At 39.0% G+C, this 19,679-nt stretch overlaps 2 protein-coding genes and 1 long non-coding RNA gene across 3 annotated transcripts in view; 1 reads left to right on the top strand and 2 right to left on the bottom strand.

The window, feature by feature from the left end:
• The first annotated feature begins 719 nt into the window (after positions 1-719).
• On the top strand, positions 720-5,648 carry hrh3 (histamine receptor H3). Its single transcript, XM_082162185.1, has 3 exons — positions 720-1,435; positions 1,525-1,691; positions 3,018-5,648. The coding sequence occupies exons 1-3, from the start codon at positions 1,057-1,059 to the stop codon at positions 3,930-3,932; spliced, it is 1,461 nt and encodes a 486-aa protein (XP_082018311.1). The 5' UTR covers positions 720-1,056; the 3' UTR covers positions 3,933-5,648.
• On the bottom strand, positions 2,299-3,080 carry LOC309493130. The gene is made up of 2 exons (XR_014203810.1): positions 2,964-3,080; positions 2,299-2,768 (listed from the first exon to the last, which is right to left on the bottom strand). It is a non-coding gene; the product is annotated as an uncharacterized lncRNA (long non-coding RNA).
• vps35 (VPS35 retromer complex component) overlaps positions 5,017-19,679 on the bottom strand; it is a 29,014-nt gene continuing 14,351 nt past the window's right edge. The window contains exons 11-17 of the mRNA XM_082162160.1: positions 19,455-19,662; positions 14,944-15,099; positions 14,456-14,578; positions 12,595-12,774; positions 12,125-12,364; positions 9,830-9,973; positions 5,017-6,015 (exon numbers count right to left, since the gene is read on the bottom strand). Coding sequence (XP_082018286.1) covers positions 5,836-6,015; positions 9,830-9,973; positions 12,125-12,364; positions 12,595-12,774; positions 14,456-14,578; positions 14,944-15,099; positions 19,455-19,662 — 1,231 coding nt within the window. The 3' untranslated portion in view covers positions 5,017-5,835. The remainder of the gene's footprint in view (positions 6,016-9,829; positions 9,974-12,124; positions 12,365-12,594; positions 12,775-14,455; positions 14,579-14,943; positions 15,100-19,454; positions 19,663-19,679) is intronic.

Here is a 19,679-nt window from a genome sequence, read left to right as displayed (position 1 = left end):
AAACAGTGATGCATGCGTGCAACAACAATAATGTGCATAGTTCTGATCTACTGTCTTAACATTATATAACTTATTCTTAATCATAATATGTTTAGTTTCTATTAATATCGAAGGCTATAGCCTGTAGCTCTTTTTAACACATTTTGTATCAGGGGTTCCTGCTCCATGTCTCTATCGCCTAATGGGCCCTTTCCTTGCCCTGAAAACGCTGAAGAACCCTGCCAAGGCTGCCATAGACGCATAATTAAACTCTACTGTGTTTCACAGTCAACATATGGCTTTTTGCCCAGGGTAAGGGTGTTACACCTTACATCAAGGCGACATAATGGATGGCACTCCGTGGAGGTGGAAAAATAAGTAATTTATGACCCGCAGGAGTTTTTTGTATAAAGATTTGAATGCAAAAGAAAAGGCATGAGATTCGGCTGTTTTTGTCAATTGTAAGTTTTAATTAAAAATGTTTGTGATTTTAACATAAGAAAAGTATACGTTTAAATGTTTTGTCACTTGCTTGAGCAACTTAATCTATCTACATAGTAGCCTAAGGCATTGAACAATAGGCTACGTTATTTAGTGTGTTTAAACGTGAATAGGTCTCTATAAAAGATTGTATAACTAGTACAAAGAGAATCGCAATAGCCTGAGCAATCCTGACAAAACATTTTCAGTAACAACTTTTGGATTGGAAATAAAAAGAATGAAGACATGTTGTGTTGACAGCCGCGGTTCAGTTGCGCATTGCAAACGCGGAATATCATATAGCCTATGTGAAAGCACGATAAGCGCGTGCTGCTCCTGCATCGCATACGTAATCCAAGACGCACCGCATACGCACTGCAAACGGAGGCGGCTATGTGTGAACCTGGCGTTAAGTAATCCTGGATGAGGCATCGACATCAGACCGCGCAGCGTTAAATAAGCAGCCAATGAACGCACGGTGCCCTATCGGTATAAAACCCCGACCGCCCGTGCCTCTCGTCTCGCCGAAGTGTGAATGAGCAGCTCAGTCACTGTCGGGCGCGCGGATGGCGCGGCAGCTTTTACGCGCCGACTGTCATGCATAATCGCTTGTTGACGGAGGAAAACGGCGGCAACACCATGCAGTCTTTATTGTCCGTGGCTCACTCTCCCGGGATACCAACAGCCGTTTCATTTATGTGGAAATCAGGAAATCCACAGTCGTCCAACTGGTCGGGGCTGGAGAGGGAAAACGCGACTAGTCTCGGCGACTTGGACACATTTGATAACCGGCGCGCACAGTTTGGCCAGTTTACTCCATCCACCTCAATATTCCTGACAGTTCTCATGACACTGCTGGTGTTCGCCACGGTTCTCGGGAACGCGCTTGTCATTTTAGCTTTTGTGGTTGAGAAAAGTTTACGCACACAAGGCAACTTTTTCTTTTTAAATTTGGCCATAGCGGACTTTCTTGTCGGTGAGTGATATTGATGAAGGTTTGCATGTCAGTTTTCGTTTGAACTCTGCAGTGTGTTGAAATGTCGCTGTGTTTTAATGGATTTTCAGGCGGGTTTTGCATCCCCGTGTATATTCCCTATGTCCTGACGGGTGAGTGGAGGCTAGGCAGAGGTCTGTGTAAACTGTGGCTGGTAGTGGATTATATGTTGTGTACCGCCTCAGTCTTCAACATCGTGCTCATCAGTTTCGACAGGTTTCAGTCCGTCACTAAAGCGGTGAGTGTATCGCAAATACACACACACACACACACACACACACACACACTTGAAAACAAGTATAGTTCCATATGTCTTTCTATTGCAGAAAAGGTAATTTATGGTAGAAAAAGGTTCTTTAGATTATTAAAATGTTCTACACACACACACACACACACACAAGTTCTTTTAAAAACTGTTCACTAAAAGGTTCTTTGAAGAACTAAAATTTTTTATTTTATTTTATGGCCCAGATTTGGTTGGCTATAGGCTACTTTATTTATGAGTGCACGGACTGTGTAGCTACAATTAGACTGTGACATTTGAGCGCTCCTAATTAGTTGATATCTGTTTTGGAGAATGGTAATTCAAACTAACGAGTCTGAACCACTTTTTATTCCCCTCAGAATTGCGAGATACAAAAAATTACCGAAATTAGCTCACCGAAAAATGAAAATTCTGTCGTAATCTCCTCTCCCGCATGTCGTTCCAAACCGTGTATGACATATTCCTGTGGAAGAGTTAAATGCACTTTTATTGTGGAAAAACACTTTGTCTTTGAACATAGATAAATCAGCTTAACAAGTAAATTATAAATAGCTACACAGACCACAATATTACAAAATAATTGCTTAATGATACATGTTTTAATGCCTTGACAAAAAAACAAAACAAATGTAAAGTAAAAATGTAAACATGGTACTGCTGAAAATAAAGAATTTCAGATTATATGTGGTTTCCACATAAAACAAGCATCACTGTGAACATTTCTATATAGACAGTTCCATTCAGCTGTTCACATAAAGATGAATCAATCCAACACGAATACGTTTTTACATCACATACATACATAAATATTTGGACAGACACAGTGAGTGCTGATCTACAAATGCCATGCACACTTTTACACTTGTCAATCATCTGTCAACATTTATTTATATCCCAGCATGCAGCAGCACACAAAAGCATGAAACCAATTGCATCTGCTTTAGAGATGAATGCACTGAGACATCCGTTTAATCATAATATTTAATTATTTAATCTGGCAACCTATCTATCTGTCTGCCCATCCGCTGTTCTTTCGTTCGCTCTGTCTGTCTAGCCCAGGGGTCACCAATCTCGGTCCTGGAGGGCCGCTGTCCTGCAGAGTTTAGCTCCAACCCCAATTAAACACACCTGAACCAGCTAATCATGATCTCACTAGGCATACTGACTTTCAAACAGGTGTGTTGGAGCTGGTTGGAGCTAAACTCTGCAGGACAGCGGCCCTCCAGGACCGAGATTGGTGACCACTGGTCTAGCCCTATGTGTAATTCATATTAATTCAGTTATAAATCTGTATTTCAGGTGAGTTACCATTGCCAGAAGGGGATCACCAGAGAGGCTGTTTTGAAGATGCTCTGCGTGTGGCTGGCAGCGTTCCTTCTTTATGGTCCGGCTATTATCAGTTGGGAACACATCGCAGGAGGAAGCGTAGTGCCAGATGGAGAGTGCTATGCCGAATTTTACTTCAACTGGTATTTTCTGATGACTGCCTCAACTGTCGAGTTCTTTACCCCTTTCATAAGTGTCACTTATTTCAACCTCAGCATTTACATCAACATCCGCAACAGATGCGCAGTGAGAGAAGAACAGCCGACTCACATTCAGCTTAGGAGCCTCAAAATGAGGCCGCTCAGAGCCGGCGATGTACAGCGTGTGTTTTTTGTGAGGCCTGTAGAGGAAAGTGGGGCCGCAAATTTGTCCTCGAGGCCACAGTGCTGTCGGTTAGCTTCTACTGCAAAGGTGTCCGCCGCCGAGTTCGCCAATGGCAGACAGACTAAACGAAGAGACAGCACTATTGCAGACTTGTCTCCTCTGCAGGTCGGAGACCGGCTCCTGCCATCCAGTGAGGCACAGTTTCATTATGTGCATCATTCGTCTGGATCACAAAGACATCGCCCTGATATGGTTGCCAGTCTAGCCAGCCGCTTTCGCCTATCTAGAGATAAGAAGGTGGCAAAGTCTTTAGCTGTAATAGTTTGTGTTTTTGGACTCTGTTGGGCACCCTACACTTTGTTGATGATCATTCGGGCAGCATGTCACGGTCAGTGCGTCCAGCACTACCTTTATGAGATCTCGTTCTGGCTGCTGTGGATAAACTCATCCATCAATCCAATCCTGTATCCTCTGTGCCACAGCAGCTTTAAAAGAGCCTTCAGCAAATTACTATGTCCAAGCAAGATAAAAATACAACCTCAGAACATTGACCAGAAGTATTAAATTTATGAGGATGACTTTGTTTACAAATGGGGCTAGTCCCACCCTACCCTGCTTAATGTGCTTGTATCTAGCAGTAATGAATAGTAGCACATTTTCATGTACATTGTGAATAAAAAGACAAACACCTTTTATCTACTTATTTAAAAATCAAAATTGTTCTATGAAATTCAATAATGAATTATTGATTTATGTATAAATGTCTAAAAGTGTCCAGTGCAGTGCCATCTTTGCCTTTGTATGTAATAAATAAATAAATAATCCCATTTCAAAATAAACTACTGGTGATGTTACAAACATAATGGAGTGATATACCTCTTGAAACCACGGTCTGATATGGTCGGATCTAGACCAGCCCATCCATAATTGTATACAGATTGTACATGACAGATGTAAAGGGATTGCTGGCGAAGCCTGTAGTTCCCCTAGCAACTGCATGACCTATAATTCCTATAATCATATCTAAGTAACCAACTAATTATGGATTATTTCAGGGTTTATAGCAAAGTCTGAACACTTGAATCAATCTAGTAAGATGTACGATGCATTGAGATTCTCCCTTTAAACTGAGTGAGAAACCAATAGACAATACTATTAATACTTGCATTCACTGCAAAAACTGGCTCCAAGGTATGCTTATTAACAATAAAAGGAACAGCTGAAGAAAGCATGAAATTAAAATGTATCTATATTTTCTAAATGCATGTTATAGATCTCATTGTGAATATTTTAATCTATTATTGTATTATTTCATTTTAAAATGTTTTTTTTTTCTGACCGTCTTATGTTTAATCAAAATGTCATAACTGGATCTTCCAGTTAAATCGATAGACTTCTCTGGTGACGCATCCCGGACTTATCTAATCATTTAGACTGCTTGAACCCAGCCTTTCCACAATCGACTGGAAGCGTCATTCATTTTTGAGTGCAACATCCACACTTCAAAACCCAGCAACAGTTGGGTAGAATAAAGTCTCCATCCTACCAATCTGTTATACTCTGGTACATGTCAAAATACGAAAGAGAAAACATCTGCATCTACTTCCGTTGTTATAGTGACTTATGAAATAGTACTTCTACAGGCCTGTGGGGTTAATATTTTTTATTTGTGCAAATGCCATGAAATCAATGATATTTTGTTGTAACTGATTTACAATTAGATTATACATACAATATATGAAGGGAGGGGGAATCATAATTCAAAAAAGTAGACAAGATGCAAGAGAAGGCTTCTGACATTGTTTCGATTCACAGCCACAGCTACTCGTCTATACACGTTCACCCATTCCACGTATTAGTCAACACACTGTCCCACTCCACCAAAGAGTCTGCCGTAAAGTAAAAGGGCGAGAAACGAGACTATTCATTAGTTACACAAATGTCTTTAATTCAGCATGGCGTTTAAAATATTAATGCTGAAAAAACGAAGTAGAATCAAGTGTAGGTCCTCTAAACAAAGACTCTGGCTCAAAGCCCTGCCTTTTTTCCCGTTTGGCCGGCGGGGCAAGGAAGTGGTGTAGCAACACTAAATTATTTTTTTATTTTTTTCACTCTCTCTTAAATGTATAGTTTTTATTCTTGCTCATTTGTATGGCAACAATAGTATCGAGAGGGAATGGTAGTCTGAAGGAAGCGCAGAGTAGGAGTGCAATGCAAACACTGTTCTCTAAGGAATTCACAAGAAAACTCCTCACGAAAGAGGAAGGAGGGAGAGAGAGTAAGACAGACAGGCAGAAGACAAAAACAACATACAGAAAGTATGAGCAGTAAGAGGAATGGGTAGAGAGGCAGGTGGGTTTGGCTTTGTTTTTCCCCTGGCTGGAATACCCTGGTGTGCACATGTGGGCATATACATATATCTCTCTATGCATGTGTACACAAATATAAATGTAGATGTGTGAGGCTCCTACAGCACCAGCCCTTCATAAGCAGGTCCTTCGGACTCAGGCGACTCTCTCTGCAGACGCAGGTGCTCCAGTGTATTGTGGAAGTGTTTGTTAATCTGCTCCGTCTCCTCGCTGGCCTCCAGGTTTGGGAGATCCTCACGGATCTTCTGGATCAGCTGATTCAGGACTTGGACCGTCACCTGTACAACAAACAGGCACACAAACAAACAGAAAATGTAAATCCAGGCTGATCTGGATTTATGCAGACAAAATTCACAGAGACAGAAAGTAATGAAGACAGTATGGAGAGCTTTTCTTAGTAACAAAGTGTAAGATCTTAATATTCCTGTTATTAGACTATGGTTACTGATTATCATCACCAGTGGCGTAACTTTGTTTTAAAAAGTGGGTGGGACAGGTGGGGTGGTGGTTGCTAATAAAATGCTAAATCAGACATGTACAATAACATTACGATGTCCAGCAATCGATTTAAATAGTAGGCTACATGGGGTTTGATTTGTCGTTTAATGAGATGTAGCCTATGTTGTCAGTGCCGAGAATTTTCGTGTGAATAAATCTACAGTCTATGGAATAAATCCATAGATCTGCCTATCAAACTAACATATTCCTTAATGGTCCAGTGGTAGAACTTTCGCCAACCGTGTCAGAGGTTCTGGGTTCTAATCAGCACTCTTATAGTTTTTTTTTTTTTTATCTCGTATATATATATTTTTCTCATCAAAACACGTTTGTGTGCATTATGTTTGTGATTTCACAAGAACGAATAGAGAGTATCCGCAACGGACTGAAGCGCGCGTCCGAGTGAAGACAGTGCGGTGTGCGCGAGCCACACAAGAAAACACAGTATCCGCGCCACTGATCGCAGTGGCAACGAGCACTTTGATCACTTGATTTAAAAAACACATTTCAGCGCTAGATCGTCTCTTATTTAAAAAACGAACGAAATGAATGCTCTGCCAGTTAACTGGAGATGTTTTATTTATTTGTAGAATTGGTACATTCGTGCCGCGAGATGTTTTAAAAAGTGGTGGGGACAATATCGACCCTGGCAAAAAGTGGTGGGGACATGTCCCACCCGTCCCACCCCCAAATTACGCTAAAATATGTTAGTACCACATGGGTTGATGTGTACCATGAAACAATGACAAGAATTGTCTTTCTGTTGAGTTGTCCTCATGGGCTGCAAGAAAAACCAATATACAATGCAACCAGTGTAGTCCAATTCAACAAATGAACAAATTAGCCTTTTGAGTTGGTTCTATTTATATTGATTTAAAAACATGCAGCGAGACCAGTGCAGTCTGACGTCTAACGAATGACTCTTGGGAATCAGTTCTTTTAATGAAGGTTAAGAGGAGTTACTGGTTTGATTCAGTCTGACAAATCATACTGAACTGAATTCATCAAAGTGGTCACTGAATCAACACATGGCTCACTAAACTGCAAGTTATAATTATTTTCAGCGATGTCATTATCGAAATGAAGACAACAATGTGCTGTGAAAGATATTTGGGGTCAGTAAGATGCTGGCCGACTTGTGAGTCTCTAATTGATTCGATACCAGTAGCTACATCACAAACAGCTGTCTCTTCAAGCGATGTTCCATCTATTATTGCGAATCATATGCAAAGGATTAATCCTACATCATTAAATAAATCAATCCTCTGAAACATATATTGATTTGGCTTTCACTAATAGACCAGAAAGAATAAAGAAATATTACAATCTGGTAACAGGATTGTCTGACCACAATATGATTATGATTGTAAAAAAGCTTACTAAAAGGAGATTTAATTTAACAATTGACAAGAGGTAGAAAATGATAAAATACCTAAAAGTCAGTTAGATCATTTTGAAAACGCAATTAAAGAAATAGAGTGGAATGATTATTTAATATTTAAATAATATTATTTAAAGTATAGATGAAAACTGTAATTCTTTCATGACTGAAATTCAAACAATTATAGACAGTTATACAAGGAAAGTGAAATATAAACCAGGACAAAGAGAATATCTACCATGGTTAAATGAAAAAATCCATCACGAAACAAAGGGATCTTGCTCTTAAAGTTAGCTCTCAGGTCTAAGATGGAACATGGCAGGCGTTTATTTACCACATTAAGAAATAAGGTTGTAAAGGAGCTTAGAAAGGCAAAAGCTAAATTTTTTCATTAAGGCTATCAGTGAAGCTAGAGGAAATACCAAAGTAATATGGCAGAATTTAAATAAATTAACTGGAAAATTTAATAATTTATTATTATACCTCCTACTACTGGCTGTAGTCTCTAGCCTCTGGCCAAAAAAGCCTCCGATGACGCAAATTTTTTTTTGCGTCATTTGAGGTTTTTTTCCAGACAAACAATACAGAAATCTCTCGTCTCAGGAGGACATGAGGGAGGGAAGCACGGTCATTCGAAAATACTACCGGGTTTCTACTGATACAAAGCTTAATGCTAATCGGTGAAGTATCCCTTTAAATGTTAGTAAAACTGTATGTTCTTATCAAAGTCTGCAAATAGAGAACCAGATTCAGATGTCATAGTATCAGGAATAAAATTATTAAGGCATAATAATAGATTCACAACTTAAATAAAAAAAAACAAGTTAAAAAAAGTTGGGAATAAAATATAATTTAATTTTAGACACATTAGAAATAATTTAACCACTGAGGCTTCAAAGTTATATGTTAATGCCATGATCTTTTCACATATTAATTATTGCCTTACCAGTTGGACGCAGACGGGGGGACTACATTACAATGTGAACTACATTACAATTAATAGAAAGACTCTATAAGCAGGCTTTGGATAAATATATATAAATATTGGATAAAAGGTCTAATTTATATCATCATTGTAAAATTTGAACTAAATATGATTTTTTAAATTGGGAAAATATGATTTAATTTGCGGATATTTTACTTGTGTATAAAATTTTGCATGGTATGGCCCCACCTCCACTTAATGAGTTTATAAGACAAAATCATAGACCTAACTCATCTACTAGAGCCACTACTAGAGGGGATTGTATAATACCATATAGAAGGAGTGCTTTTGGACAGTCAGCTTTTTCTTATAGAGCTGCACATTCCTGGAATACTATACCTACAAAATTAAGAAATATGACATCTTTGACTTCTTTTTCTAAATCCATTAAACAGTGGTTATTGGATAATCAATCATGTTTTCATAATTTTGAGTAAAGTGGCTTGTTTTTGTCTCCTTATATTTAAAGTCATTCTGTTTTTGTATTAATATGCTTTGATTATGGTTATGTTTGTTGGAATGTGTTTTTTTAATGTTTTATGGACTTGTGGATTTTACCATCACCCTGCCAGGGACTACAGATGAAAAACAGCCTGTATGGCTAAATCTGGCACATTTACATGTTGGACTTGAGTGCTCATGTTAATTAATGTGCATTGTCCCTTTTAAAATAAATAAATTCAAAGTCAAATTCCCAACGCTGTTCTCCATTATACACATTAATGACAGAACAAACACTGACAGGTAAATGTGTCAATGAAATTCAGCGTGGGAATTGTTTTTGTTTCGACTCTCCCATTTATTTCCAAATTTAAAGAGGCCCTTGTCCTTGGATGAAGCTCAGATGTCAAGAGCGACATCTGTAATAAGTCTGCTGTCTGATAGGCACACCTTGACTTTAACTGCATGTGTGTTTGTTTGTGCTTCCTCTTAGCCCTTGCCGCCCTGTGCCCTCGATGTGCTCTGGCAAGTCCTGACTCAATCTCCCCAAATTGAACACTGATACAGATGATTCCTCTCAGATGAGTGAGAGTTAGGTATAATCTAGCACTGCTTGCTCCAGACAAAAATGTGGAGCACGGAGAGGGAAATTGCAAATGAGTGAGAGACGGAGAGACAGAGCAAAGGCAACAGGTTTAAAGAGAGCAAGTATTAAAAGGTAAAAGAAAGCGAATAAGAAAAACGAGGGGGTGAATGATCAAATATGAAAAGGCATCTCTGGTCATACCGCATCATTCTCTCGCTCATAGAAGCAGATGTATCTGTTGAGGATCTCGATGAAGAGCTGAACTTGCAAGGACGGGTCCATACACTGGTTAGCGATTTTCAGAGCCTTCTTTAAGCATTCCATCACCCTCCGCCCATCACGGATCTGACAACAGAAGAAAAAAAAAATTTCAGTTCAGCCTCAAATTACTCCATTTTGTCTTGGCAAAGGCACCATGCTTCAGCGTATGGGGTTACAAATTGGATTGGGAAGCTCTGTTGTTAGGGGTAACACATACCTCCCAACAACATGCTGTGGAGCCGAGAGAAGAAAAACAGCATGATCCTATCTCTCCACATGCATGTATGAGTCACAAAAACATTCTCTATTGATCTATACTAGAAGAAAATAAGCACTGTCTGCTACATCAGGTTCCCTGCATTAAGTGTCATTTCAAGGGGGCTGATGTATTACTATTATTGAGTGCTGCAAGAATGTCAGTTATACAATTCATTTAACTCTGAAATTATACACTTGACAACCTGCTTATGTCATACAGTCATAATATACACCAGAGTGAGTCAAGGGGAGGTGAAAGGTCATACAAATGATGCTTTAATTTTTAACACTGGATGTGCAAAGAACATCACAAAAAACACACGAAAAGTCAGATTCAGTCTTAACTTTGTTACCTCTCTACAAAGTAAAATATACTTTATGCTGCATTTCCTTACACTCATTAGTTAAAGAAAGAACCGATTCTGAAATGCCTAAAACATGTTGTCAGTAATTCCAGTCTTACTTGCTGCACAAACCTACGTAAGTTTGTAACAGATCTGCATAATACCAGCCTATGATCTTCATTGGCTGCCCACAAACAACGTCTACTTTGACCAGCTCTCAAACACTGTAGTTGTAGCTGAGACTTAAACCAATCACAACAAACAGGGCCATCTGACCAATCAGAGCAGAGTAGGTTCTCTGAAAGGAGGGGTTTAGAGAGACATAAGGCTTGTTCGACGTGAACCGACGCAGCACAGACCGATCGGTGAATGACATCAAAGTACCGCGAGAGCGAATAGAAAGTAGACAGCTCCTTATACTTTTGAATTGCTCTCAAGTCGAACAAGCTTTGAATCTTTGAACGAACCGTGTCTGACACTGAGAAAAGAGGTGATGCTGCAATGTATATTATGAGAAAATGAAGAGACCTCCAGAACAAAATTAGGAACCTTTAAATAGCATAATAGATACTTTAAATGGAGAATAAATACTGCAAAGTATGAAGTTGAACGATCACATCATAGCCACCACACTGCACAGCAAAATGGCACACTGGTGCAATGCAGGAGCTAGTCACGTATAAACATGAATCACCAACCCCCCCCCTATTTTGGCCAACTGGTCTTAATTCGTATTTTCTGAACATTTTCTCATGAAACCAGGTTGGATAAATACGGTGAACATTCAAACACACACAGTTTGGGTATTAACAAGAATGACAATCTTCTATAACTGAACAGACAACCTTAAATTTCAAGGAGCTACAACTGAATTTTGAGAGTGAGCTGTGTGAACTGCGCGGATGGAGCCAGAGAGAAATGCAGAAAAATTCACACTTGTATATGAGGGATGCACAGGCAGATAGAACGTCACATTCTGAACCAACTGTGAACAGCCTACACAAAATGCTGCTTCTAAAATGAATCACTGAGTTTCACTGAAATCCCTGGCAGATTCATTTACAGTTGTGAGCAATTTACCCTTAATTATCATCTCAATACAAATGACTCAGAAGAACATCTTCCACCTACAGAGTCTTGAAAATGAAAAAACCTTCTAGAAAAGCTTTAAGCTTCAGAAATGACAGCAAATACCCAAATATCCAATCCTACTCACACTCTCATTTTCATACCTAAAATAACACGGTTCATTGTCAAAACGCCCACAATAACTTACTGAGATCACACAGATGACACCCATTGAGAAGCATCAAGACATGATCATTCTGACAGACTCAAATCTAACAGGTTATGTAAGAATAACCTCTTTCATCATGATCAGACATTGACTACTGCCACGATTATGGCACAATTGGAAAATAAACTTAAACAAGCACATGAACATAATGTGCCAATTTGCGGTGAGGTCATAACTGTTCAAGACTATTCAATGAGACTTACATAACCTGCAATCCAATTACCAACTTAAGGGCAGTTAAATTCACAGTCACAAAAGAATTACTAATATTCGAAATTACATTTTCTGAACACCAGATTTCATTGGCCCAATAAACTGTGGAAGACATGGACCAACCTCTTCTCCACCTTTGTCAGTGTTGCGTCCTGACCAGAAAAGGTGGGCACAAATGCTGACTGCACGGCACTGGTCGGGTTTCTTCAGCAGTTTGGAGGCAGCCAGAGCGCACTGGGTACGCAGGGGCTCGTGGTTCTCTTCGCTGAAGCACCGCGAGCGCTCAAACGTGCCAATGATCAGGGTGATGGCGGCCAGCTGAGCCTTTGAGTCACTGATCTCGTCTTCATACAGAGAGAACGCCTTGGGACACACGCACGCAAAAATTAAGTCACTTTTCTAGAATTAATGTTTTGAGGTGTGAGAATCAGTCAGTGAAAAACAATTATTATTTTTTTAATCTAGTCTTGCTCTCAGGGTATTACCGTATCATTGTGAATAGTAATGAACATGAGAGGGAAGGATAAAGAATCTATGCATGTTAACCATCTTGATAGTGACCTATTAGGCATTTAATCAAAATGCTTCTCTACCTGAGACATGAACTCATAGGCAACGGTTTCGTGGTTCTCGAAGCCGATCTCTCCAGCCGCCAGAGCCCCCTGGAGGAAGAGCCTCAGGGGTAACTCTGCCAGCTCTGCTTTGATCAGAGCGCTGATGGTCTGATGGGCGAATGAGAAAATCTTCTGACATTTCTTTTCCCATTTATCATCCTGTGGAAGAGAAAGATTGACATGTATATAAAAAAAATCTCTTCTATTATGAACTGTGATTCAAATGCGAGTGCATTTCATTAAGTGTGAAAATATGACAGATGAGGCTTGTGTAACCATACTTCCATGAGAAAGGAAAGGTGCGCTTTCATTTTCACACTATGGATGCCAAATGCAGTGCTTTAAAGGCTTTCATGTTAAGGCAATTAAACTGTATTGTCTTAAGTTTTTTGGATGGAAAAAGAAAACATTTTTCATGTTTCTTAAATTACTTTTTTTATGATTTCTCTCCTTGTCAGTCTCCATAAATTAGTCAATTAATTTACAGTTAAAGCTGCAGTCCGTAGTTTTTCCTCTTTTTGTCTCTGTTTGAAATCTGCAATTGCAGTTATTCGCAGAATTATCAACTTTACGTGGGTTGTGCCTCGGCTCGGCACAGCGAGGAGGAATCCAATGTTTTGAGGAGAATGTGCGGCTGTCAGTCGCCGCGCCGGTGTGGATACTGGCATTCGCAATCACAGATTCTACTTTTTGGAAGTATGACCAACATAAGATGTCATCTGAACAAGTAAGTAACATCCACTTTTGTTCTGACCAACTAAGGGGAAAAAAGCATTGCAGTAAATCGCGCTGATTAAATCTAACAATCGCTTATCATATCACGTCAAACCGTGCAAATTATACTTTGTTCTCAAGTTGTTAATGTTAACAACATCAGCATTGCGTGACTACATTTAATGCCCTTCCGATATTAATCCTTGTTTTCGCATGGGCCCGGTTGCAGTCTCTTTTTCGAAACAGCTTGCAAAAGCAAACTTTCTGGAAAAGTTTCTCAGGAATTGGTCCGTGGCGATTACGTAATAGGTAGGTGTGCTCTGAGGCTCCGCCTTCTTTGACATGGAAATCTTCTCTGGCTAATTTCTTCTTTTCAGTCCCTCAAGGTCGGACGTCCGCAAGTAAAAACATGAACATACTAGAGAGCCGCTGTATAGTAGAAAATTAAATTGTAATTCTTAATTTCTTAATTGTTGAAAAAGTGAAAGAGAGATTGACACTGTTTTTCATGTTTAATACGGTAAGTAAAGCTGCTCGCTTTAAAACAATCTATTGTATAAAGCAGTATATCAATAAACGTGACATAACTTTACTGGAGTGCCGAGTAGCAGAGTTTGTGCAAACATATTCTTGTTGCTATGATCAAATGCTTTCTTCACTATTTCATCATTGCGGTCATTTTTGTCACGCGTTTATCTTAATAAAAGAAAAGCGAGCAGCACATAATATTTACATATTCATCTAAACACCGCTCTCAGTAGACTTACTGTAGACAGTAAACTTCTTGTGTTCTTATCACGGTTAATATTGTTATACACAGTGTAAATGTGTCTTGATTCAAGAGAATATATAGCTGCCATTATATTTTATTAAGGGGGTCATCATGGGGGTCCTGAGCATCTAAAAGTTTGAAAACCCCTGCTCTACTGCAGCACTATTGTCACATGTGTATATGACCGCCAACAGAGTTGCTGCCAATTAGGAGTTTCTTAAATCATGCTTTTATGAAGTTCCTATTCAGTTAGGACACTGCCTCTTAAGGTTGCCATGTAGACAAAAGCAAGCACTTTGCTTTAGGTAATGTCATGGCAGAGTGGGATGTTCCGTGGTTGAATGTGGGACATACCGAGGAGGAGTTTTCTTTGTAACGGAAGGCCAGATGATAAGCAGCGAACACCAGTGGGGGAAGAGTGTGTCGAATTCTCTGGTTCCCCCCAGCGCCAAAGTGTTTCCTGGCAGTGTTTAAAATCTGTGGGAGGCACGAAAGAGAGTAGATGAATCGATTTGAATTATTCATTAAGCAGCAAGATGACCTCATCAACTGATTGAATGCAGAATGAAACCACTTTCACTGGGAGCTAATTAGACTAGTTCTGGCTGATGTCAAACAATCATGACATTGTCATTAATTTGCTTATGATGTTCCATCAAGGGGATTATATCTCGTTAGAATCCAGCACTGGTGAAATGATCAAAGAAACATGCAGTACTTTTTCCACAAATAAGGAGTACTTGACAGCAGTGCATTTTTATAGACTTCTTTGAATAGAGTCTAACAATGGCCTTCTCTGTCATATGATGAAAGGAGTGAGTAAAAGAGGAAAGACCGCGTACCAGATACTGCTGGTCAGGGTCGTCTGAATGCAGCAGATGAATGAAGCGGCCCACTAAACTCTGTTCCTCTGCAAAGTCCTCTGGGTCAGGATCCTCAGCAGGCTGATCTGGCTGGTCCTGGATCAGCGTAGACACCAGGCTCAGGATTGCATCAACCTGCAAGGAAAGAGCCATGAGATTATGCCTGAAAAAAACAAAGGGTGGCTCTAAAATACACAAAAAGTGACTTGGGAATTTGGAGAGAGATCTGAATTGAGGTTATACAATTTAAGCAAGTCTTTGGAGAGTTTGTTTTTCGATTTTTAAAATACTTTCTTCTCTCCATCTTAAATGCGCAAAGATAAGTAAGCTACTGACCCTGTAAAGCGCAAACACTTAGTGCACTTTAAGTTTGATTTAAGTCAGGCTAAATGAATAATTAGTCTTTTTTTTAAATGTCATGTAAATGCTATAGTCTGACTGAAGTCATACCACTCTCAATTCTGAACAGACCTGGCTAAATCAATCATAGCTTGGCTTCATCCAGTCATTTTGTTTTGTATTTTTTGCAATTTTGAGTTCTAAATCTGTTTCTAAAAACTGACTACATAATCATTTGAAGCCATTTGAATCCATGCTCTCTTTTCAACTGCTCAGCAAACAAGTGGGTGAAAATATGGTGCTTTTTTGGCACAGACCTCAGAAAACGCCAGAGCAGCTCCAACATTCTCCAACACAGGAATATCAATATATTACTACATTGGTACTATGGTCAGACCTGTCTGAGTCATAGCTGACCTTTCCCTCAGGAGTCACAGATTATAGGGAGAATAAACAAAGCACCTTTGAAAAGGTAGAGAAAGGCAGGCAGAGAAAACCCCTGGGCTAGAATGAAACGGCATTTAAAGCCAAAAGCAATCAAAAACCTCTCCAGTGCTCTAAACCCACGGTGCACAGCGTAATAACAAATGAGGAAACCGAGAATAAACCACCTGAACCTGTCAGTCACTTACTATTAGAGGAGCAAATGACTCAAATATCGGTTACATATTCTCAAAAAGAACATACAAACATTTCCTGAATAAGAATTTCCTGTTTATCTGCATAAATTTGACCAACATTAAAACTTTCTATCAGAAGATCCTTTCCACTTATTTATTGCCTAAAAAGACCCAAGAGTAAATATCTTTGTTGGAGAAGTATATAATAAAGTATCATCTGTTAATTTAAAGGTGCAGTACGTAAGATTGACAGCTAGCGGATTGGAGAGGGTAGTTTCCCCTGCCCCCTCCTGCTCAGACTCGACGTCCAGATTGAGGACAAGCAACAGGAGCGAGCGCAATTGACAACTGAAGTCGAGGAGACGCAAGTTGATGAGTTGATTTATCCGTGTTTTAATATGCTCCGGTTCATAGAGATTTTTAGAAGAGTGCCGAGGCTTTTTAGGTCGGGTAGAATCTGCGATCTCTGACCTAGTTTGTTTGCTGGCTTCCATGGCTGCAATACGCTGTGTCTTCCGGCAACTGGCAAACCAGGGTGTCGAAATATTATTGGATAAATTGTCAGTGGGCGGGATCATACAGACCAAAAACAAAAACAGACATTCTGACACAGAACGCACATTTCAAAGTAAAATAACTGACTGCAGCATTGTTTTTCAGAGAAACAAATATAGGAACTTAGCATGTTTCCTAAATCTGATAAAATCAGATGTGAGCTTAGCAGCCCTGCCCTATTGAAAGAACATAAACCTTGATCTTCTCTATCAAACTCTGGTCCGCACCATACAGTCGTGAGGTCAGCCATGGCTTGGTCATTTGTATTTCTGATCTTATTAATGCTTACCAAGCTGGAAAAGTTTTATAGTTGCGAAGAAACAGAAGTAGCGACAGGTCTTTTCTTCCCTATTGTGACATGCATCTGAGTGTAACAGAGTATCGAAAAGAAAAAAATGTAGGGAGGGGACCTGGTTCTATGCATCGGTTGTTGATTGGATTTTGTGCCGGAGTTTAAGCGGACTAAATGATTGGAGGAGTCCTGCATATGTCACCAGAGAGAAGCATGTCGTTTTCACCACCAGGTCGTTATGATATTTTGATTAAACAATACAAGGTCGAAATATTTTAAAAAAATGAAACATTCACAGATTATAGTTCACAATAAGATCTAAAACATGCATTTAGGAAATAGACAGGATGAGTTTTCATTTCATACCTACGTTAAAAGCTATTTGTAGAAAAGTTTGGGTGCACTATAAGTGTAAATGGATGAAAATTCAAGTAACTGTAACCACTGTAACATAACTGTAACAAAAATCTAAATCAAGACACATAATACTCAAGGAGGTCAATATTATCTATTCATCTTGGTATCATCTGAGGATCTACAGGCCACTCTCGCTTGGTAAGGTTAGTGTTCATGAGTCCAACATCAGACAAACACTGAACAAGAACAGGATGCACTGCAGTGCATGGAAGGAAGCCACTGCTATCCAAGAGGAACACTGCTGCCTGCCTGATTGGAAAATTGTTTTATGGACAAATGAGTCCAAAATACTTATTTTTGGTTTAAATGAGAAGAGTTAAATTTGGCAAAAACTAAACACAACATTAACCCAATAGAAATGTTCACTACAATTCAAAACTTTGGGGTCAGTAAGTTTTTTCCCCCAAGAAATTATTATTTGTATTCATCAAGAATGCATTAAATTTACCAAAAGTGACAGTAAAGACATTTACAATGTTACAAACTATATCTATTTTCAAATAAGCTGCTGTTTAAAAAATAAATAAATTCTATTCATCAATGTATCCTGAAAACCATGTATCATGGTTTCCACTAAAATAATGAGCAGCACAACTACTGCAGTTTTCAACATTGATAAAAATACAAAATGTTTCTTGAGCAGCAAATCAGCATAACGATTTCTGAAGGATCATTGCCCTGAAGACTGGAGTAATGGCTGCTAAAAATTCAGCTTTGTATCACAGAAATATATTACATTAAAAAAAGATATTAAAATAAAATATAAACAGGGTTTTTGCAGGTTTCAGTAATTCACATTTAAGACCTTTGTAAGACATTTTAAGACCATAAAGATTGAAATTTTAGACCTATACAACACATTATCCAAGTTAGATAGATAGTTACCTCGGGATCATTAGAGTATCTATCTATCTATCTAGGATTATCTGATGTGTGTGTGTGAGAGAGAGGGAGAGGTAGATCTTTTTTTATAGAAAATTGCACTTTTGTATATTATACTGTATAAACACAATTATTGTTGATTTTAGTTGATCATAGTTGATCATAACTAGAGAGGAAATGATGAGATGATTAAAGTGACCAAAATTATCACGGTTATCACAGAATCCTGTTCAAAAAGTACTAATACTACAGAATGAAGTCAATTCAACAAGTTTTATGTCGAAAAACAGCAAATAACAAATTGATTAGCATCAATATGCACTTTTTGTTTACGTAAACATTAAAATACCATTAAAAATGATGGCCAGATTTTAAAAGAGTGTCTTACAACATGTTATCTACTAACATGTACAAGTTCAAATAAAGTTTTGACAAAAAAGGTTTTATACAAAGATAAACCTCATATTTCAGCCTTTAAATATTTTTTTATAAAAAGAATGAGTCAAAAAAGATAAATTACTGACATTTACACATTAGCTTATATTTATTAGTAGTGTTTGGGTGCACCCCCATTCTTCATGTTGACTGAGCTTTCAATGTTGTTATGGAAAGGGGTGATTGGTTGGTTCCTGTCACATGACCTGCGGTGCATTTGCGGCATTCTGAAAAGTTAAGATTTTTTTCATCTCGTTGCGCCTGGTAAAAAAATGTGCGCGTCGCTTCAATTATGAGCGCGCTTGCCGCGCGCCTACATTTGAACAAACTTGAGCGCGCAAAAGACGCGATATGTGAACGGCCTCTGGCGAGCTAGCTCATATCAAGCCACGAGCTATTGGTAGCACGCGAGCGACGTGTTGGAGACCCCTGCTCTAGGGCTCCGCTTTGTAGGCTACTACAACTCGATACTTTTTTGCTACTTTGTAATAACTTTCTGCGGCCAGCATTTCTGGAAATGAACGAGGGTAAACACTTTTTTAGACCCGACTAATTATAAGACCTAGGATGAAAATCTGGCCGTTTTTAAGACTTTTTAAGGCCTTAAATTTAAAGTTCAGAATTTTAGACTTTTTAAGGAAACCGCGGAAACCCTGATAAAAATAAAATTGTAATAAAATTTCACAATATTACTGTTTTTACTGTGTTTTTGATCCAGTAAATGCAGTCTTGGTGAGCATGAGACTTCTTTTAAAAATCTTACAGACCCCAAACGTCTGTACGGCAGTGCAAGTCTATGTAATTTACTGTGGGTAAAGATAAAAAACATTCTTAGCAGGGCTCACAAACTTTATATTACCACTGTACAGGGATTTTGTTTAAAACATGCAAAAACATCAGCTTGACAGCCAACAACCACAACTGCCAAAAGTATTCAATGTGATATAAACCTGATCTTGGGCCACTATGGTGGTGTTGTAGTCCAGAATGTTGCTCAGCACGTAGCAGCTCATGCTTTTGCGTGACTCATAATCGAAGTACTCGAAGAGTGGTGGGAAGTGCTTGAGCTGGAGTACAGTGAGGATGTTGTTGTACGTGTCCACGGGGATCTTTAGGAGCCTGGTCAGCTCTTTAGACACCGCGCTGCTTGTGGCAATGCTGCACAGAAAGACATG

This window comes from Leuciscus leuciscus, assembly GCF_965113295.1.
Source record: "Leuciscus leuciscus genome assembly, chromosome: 2".
Classification (NCBI taxonomy): domain Eukaryota; kingdom Metazoa; phylum Chordata; class Actinopteri; order Cypriniformes; family Leuciscidae; genus Leuciscus; species Leuciscus leuciscus.
The sequence above is the reverse complement of the archived record's forward strand: the minus strand, read 5'-3'. Positions and strand labels throughout refer to the sequence as shown.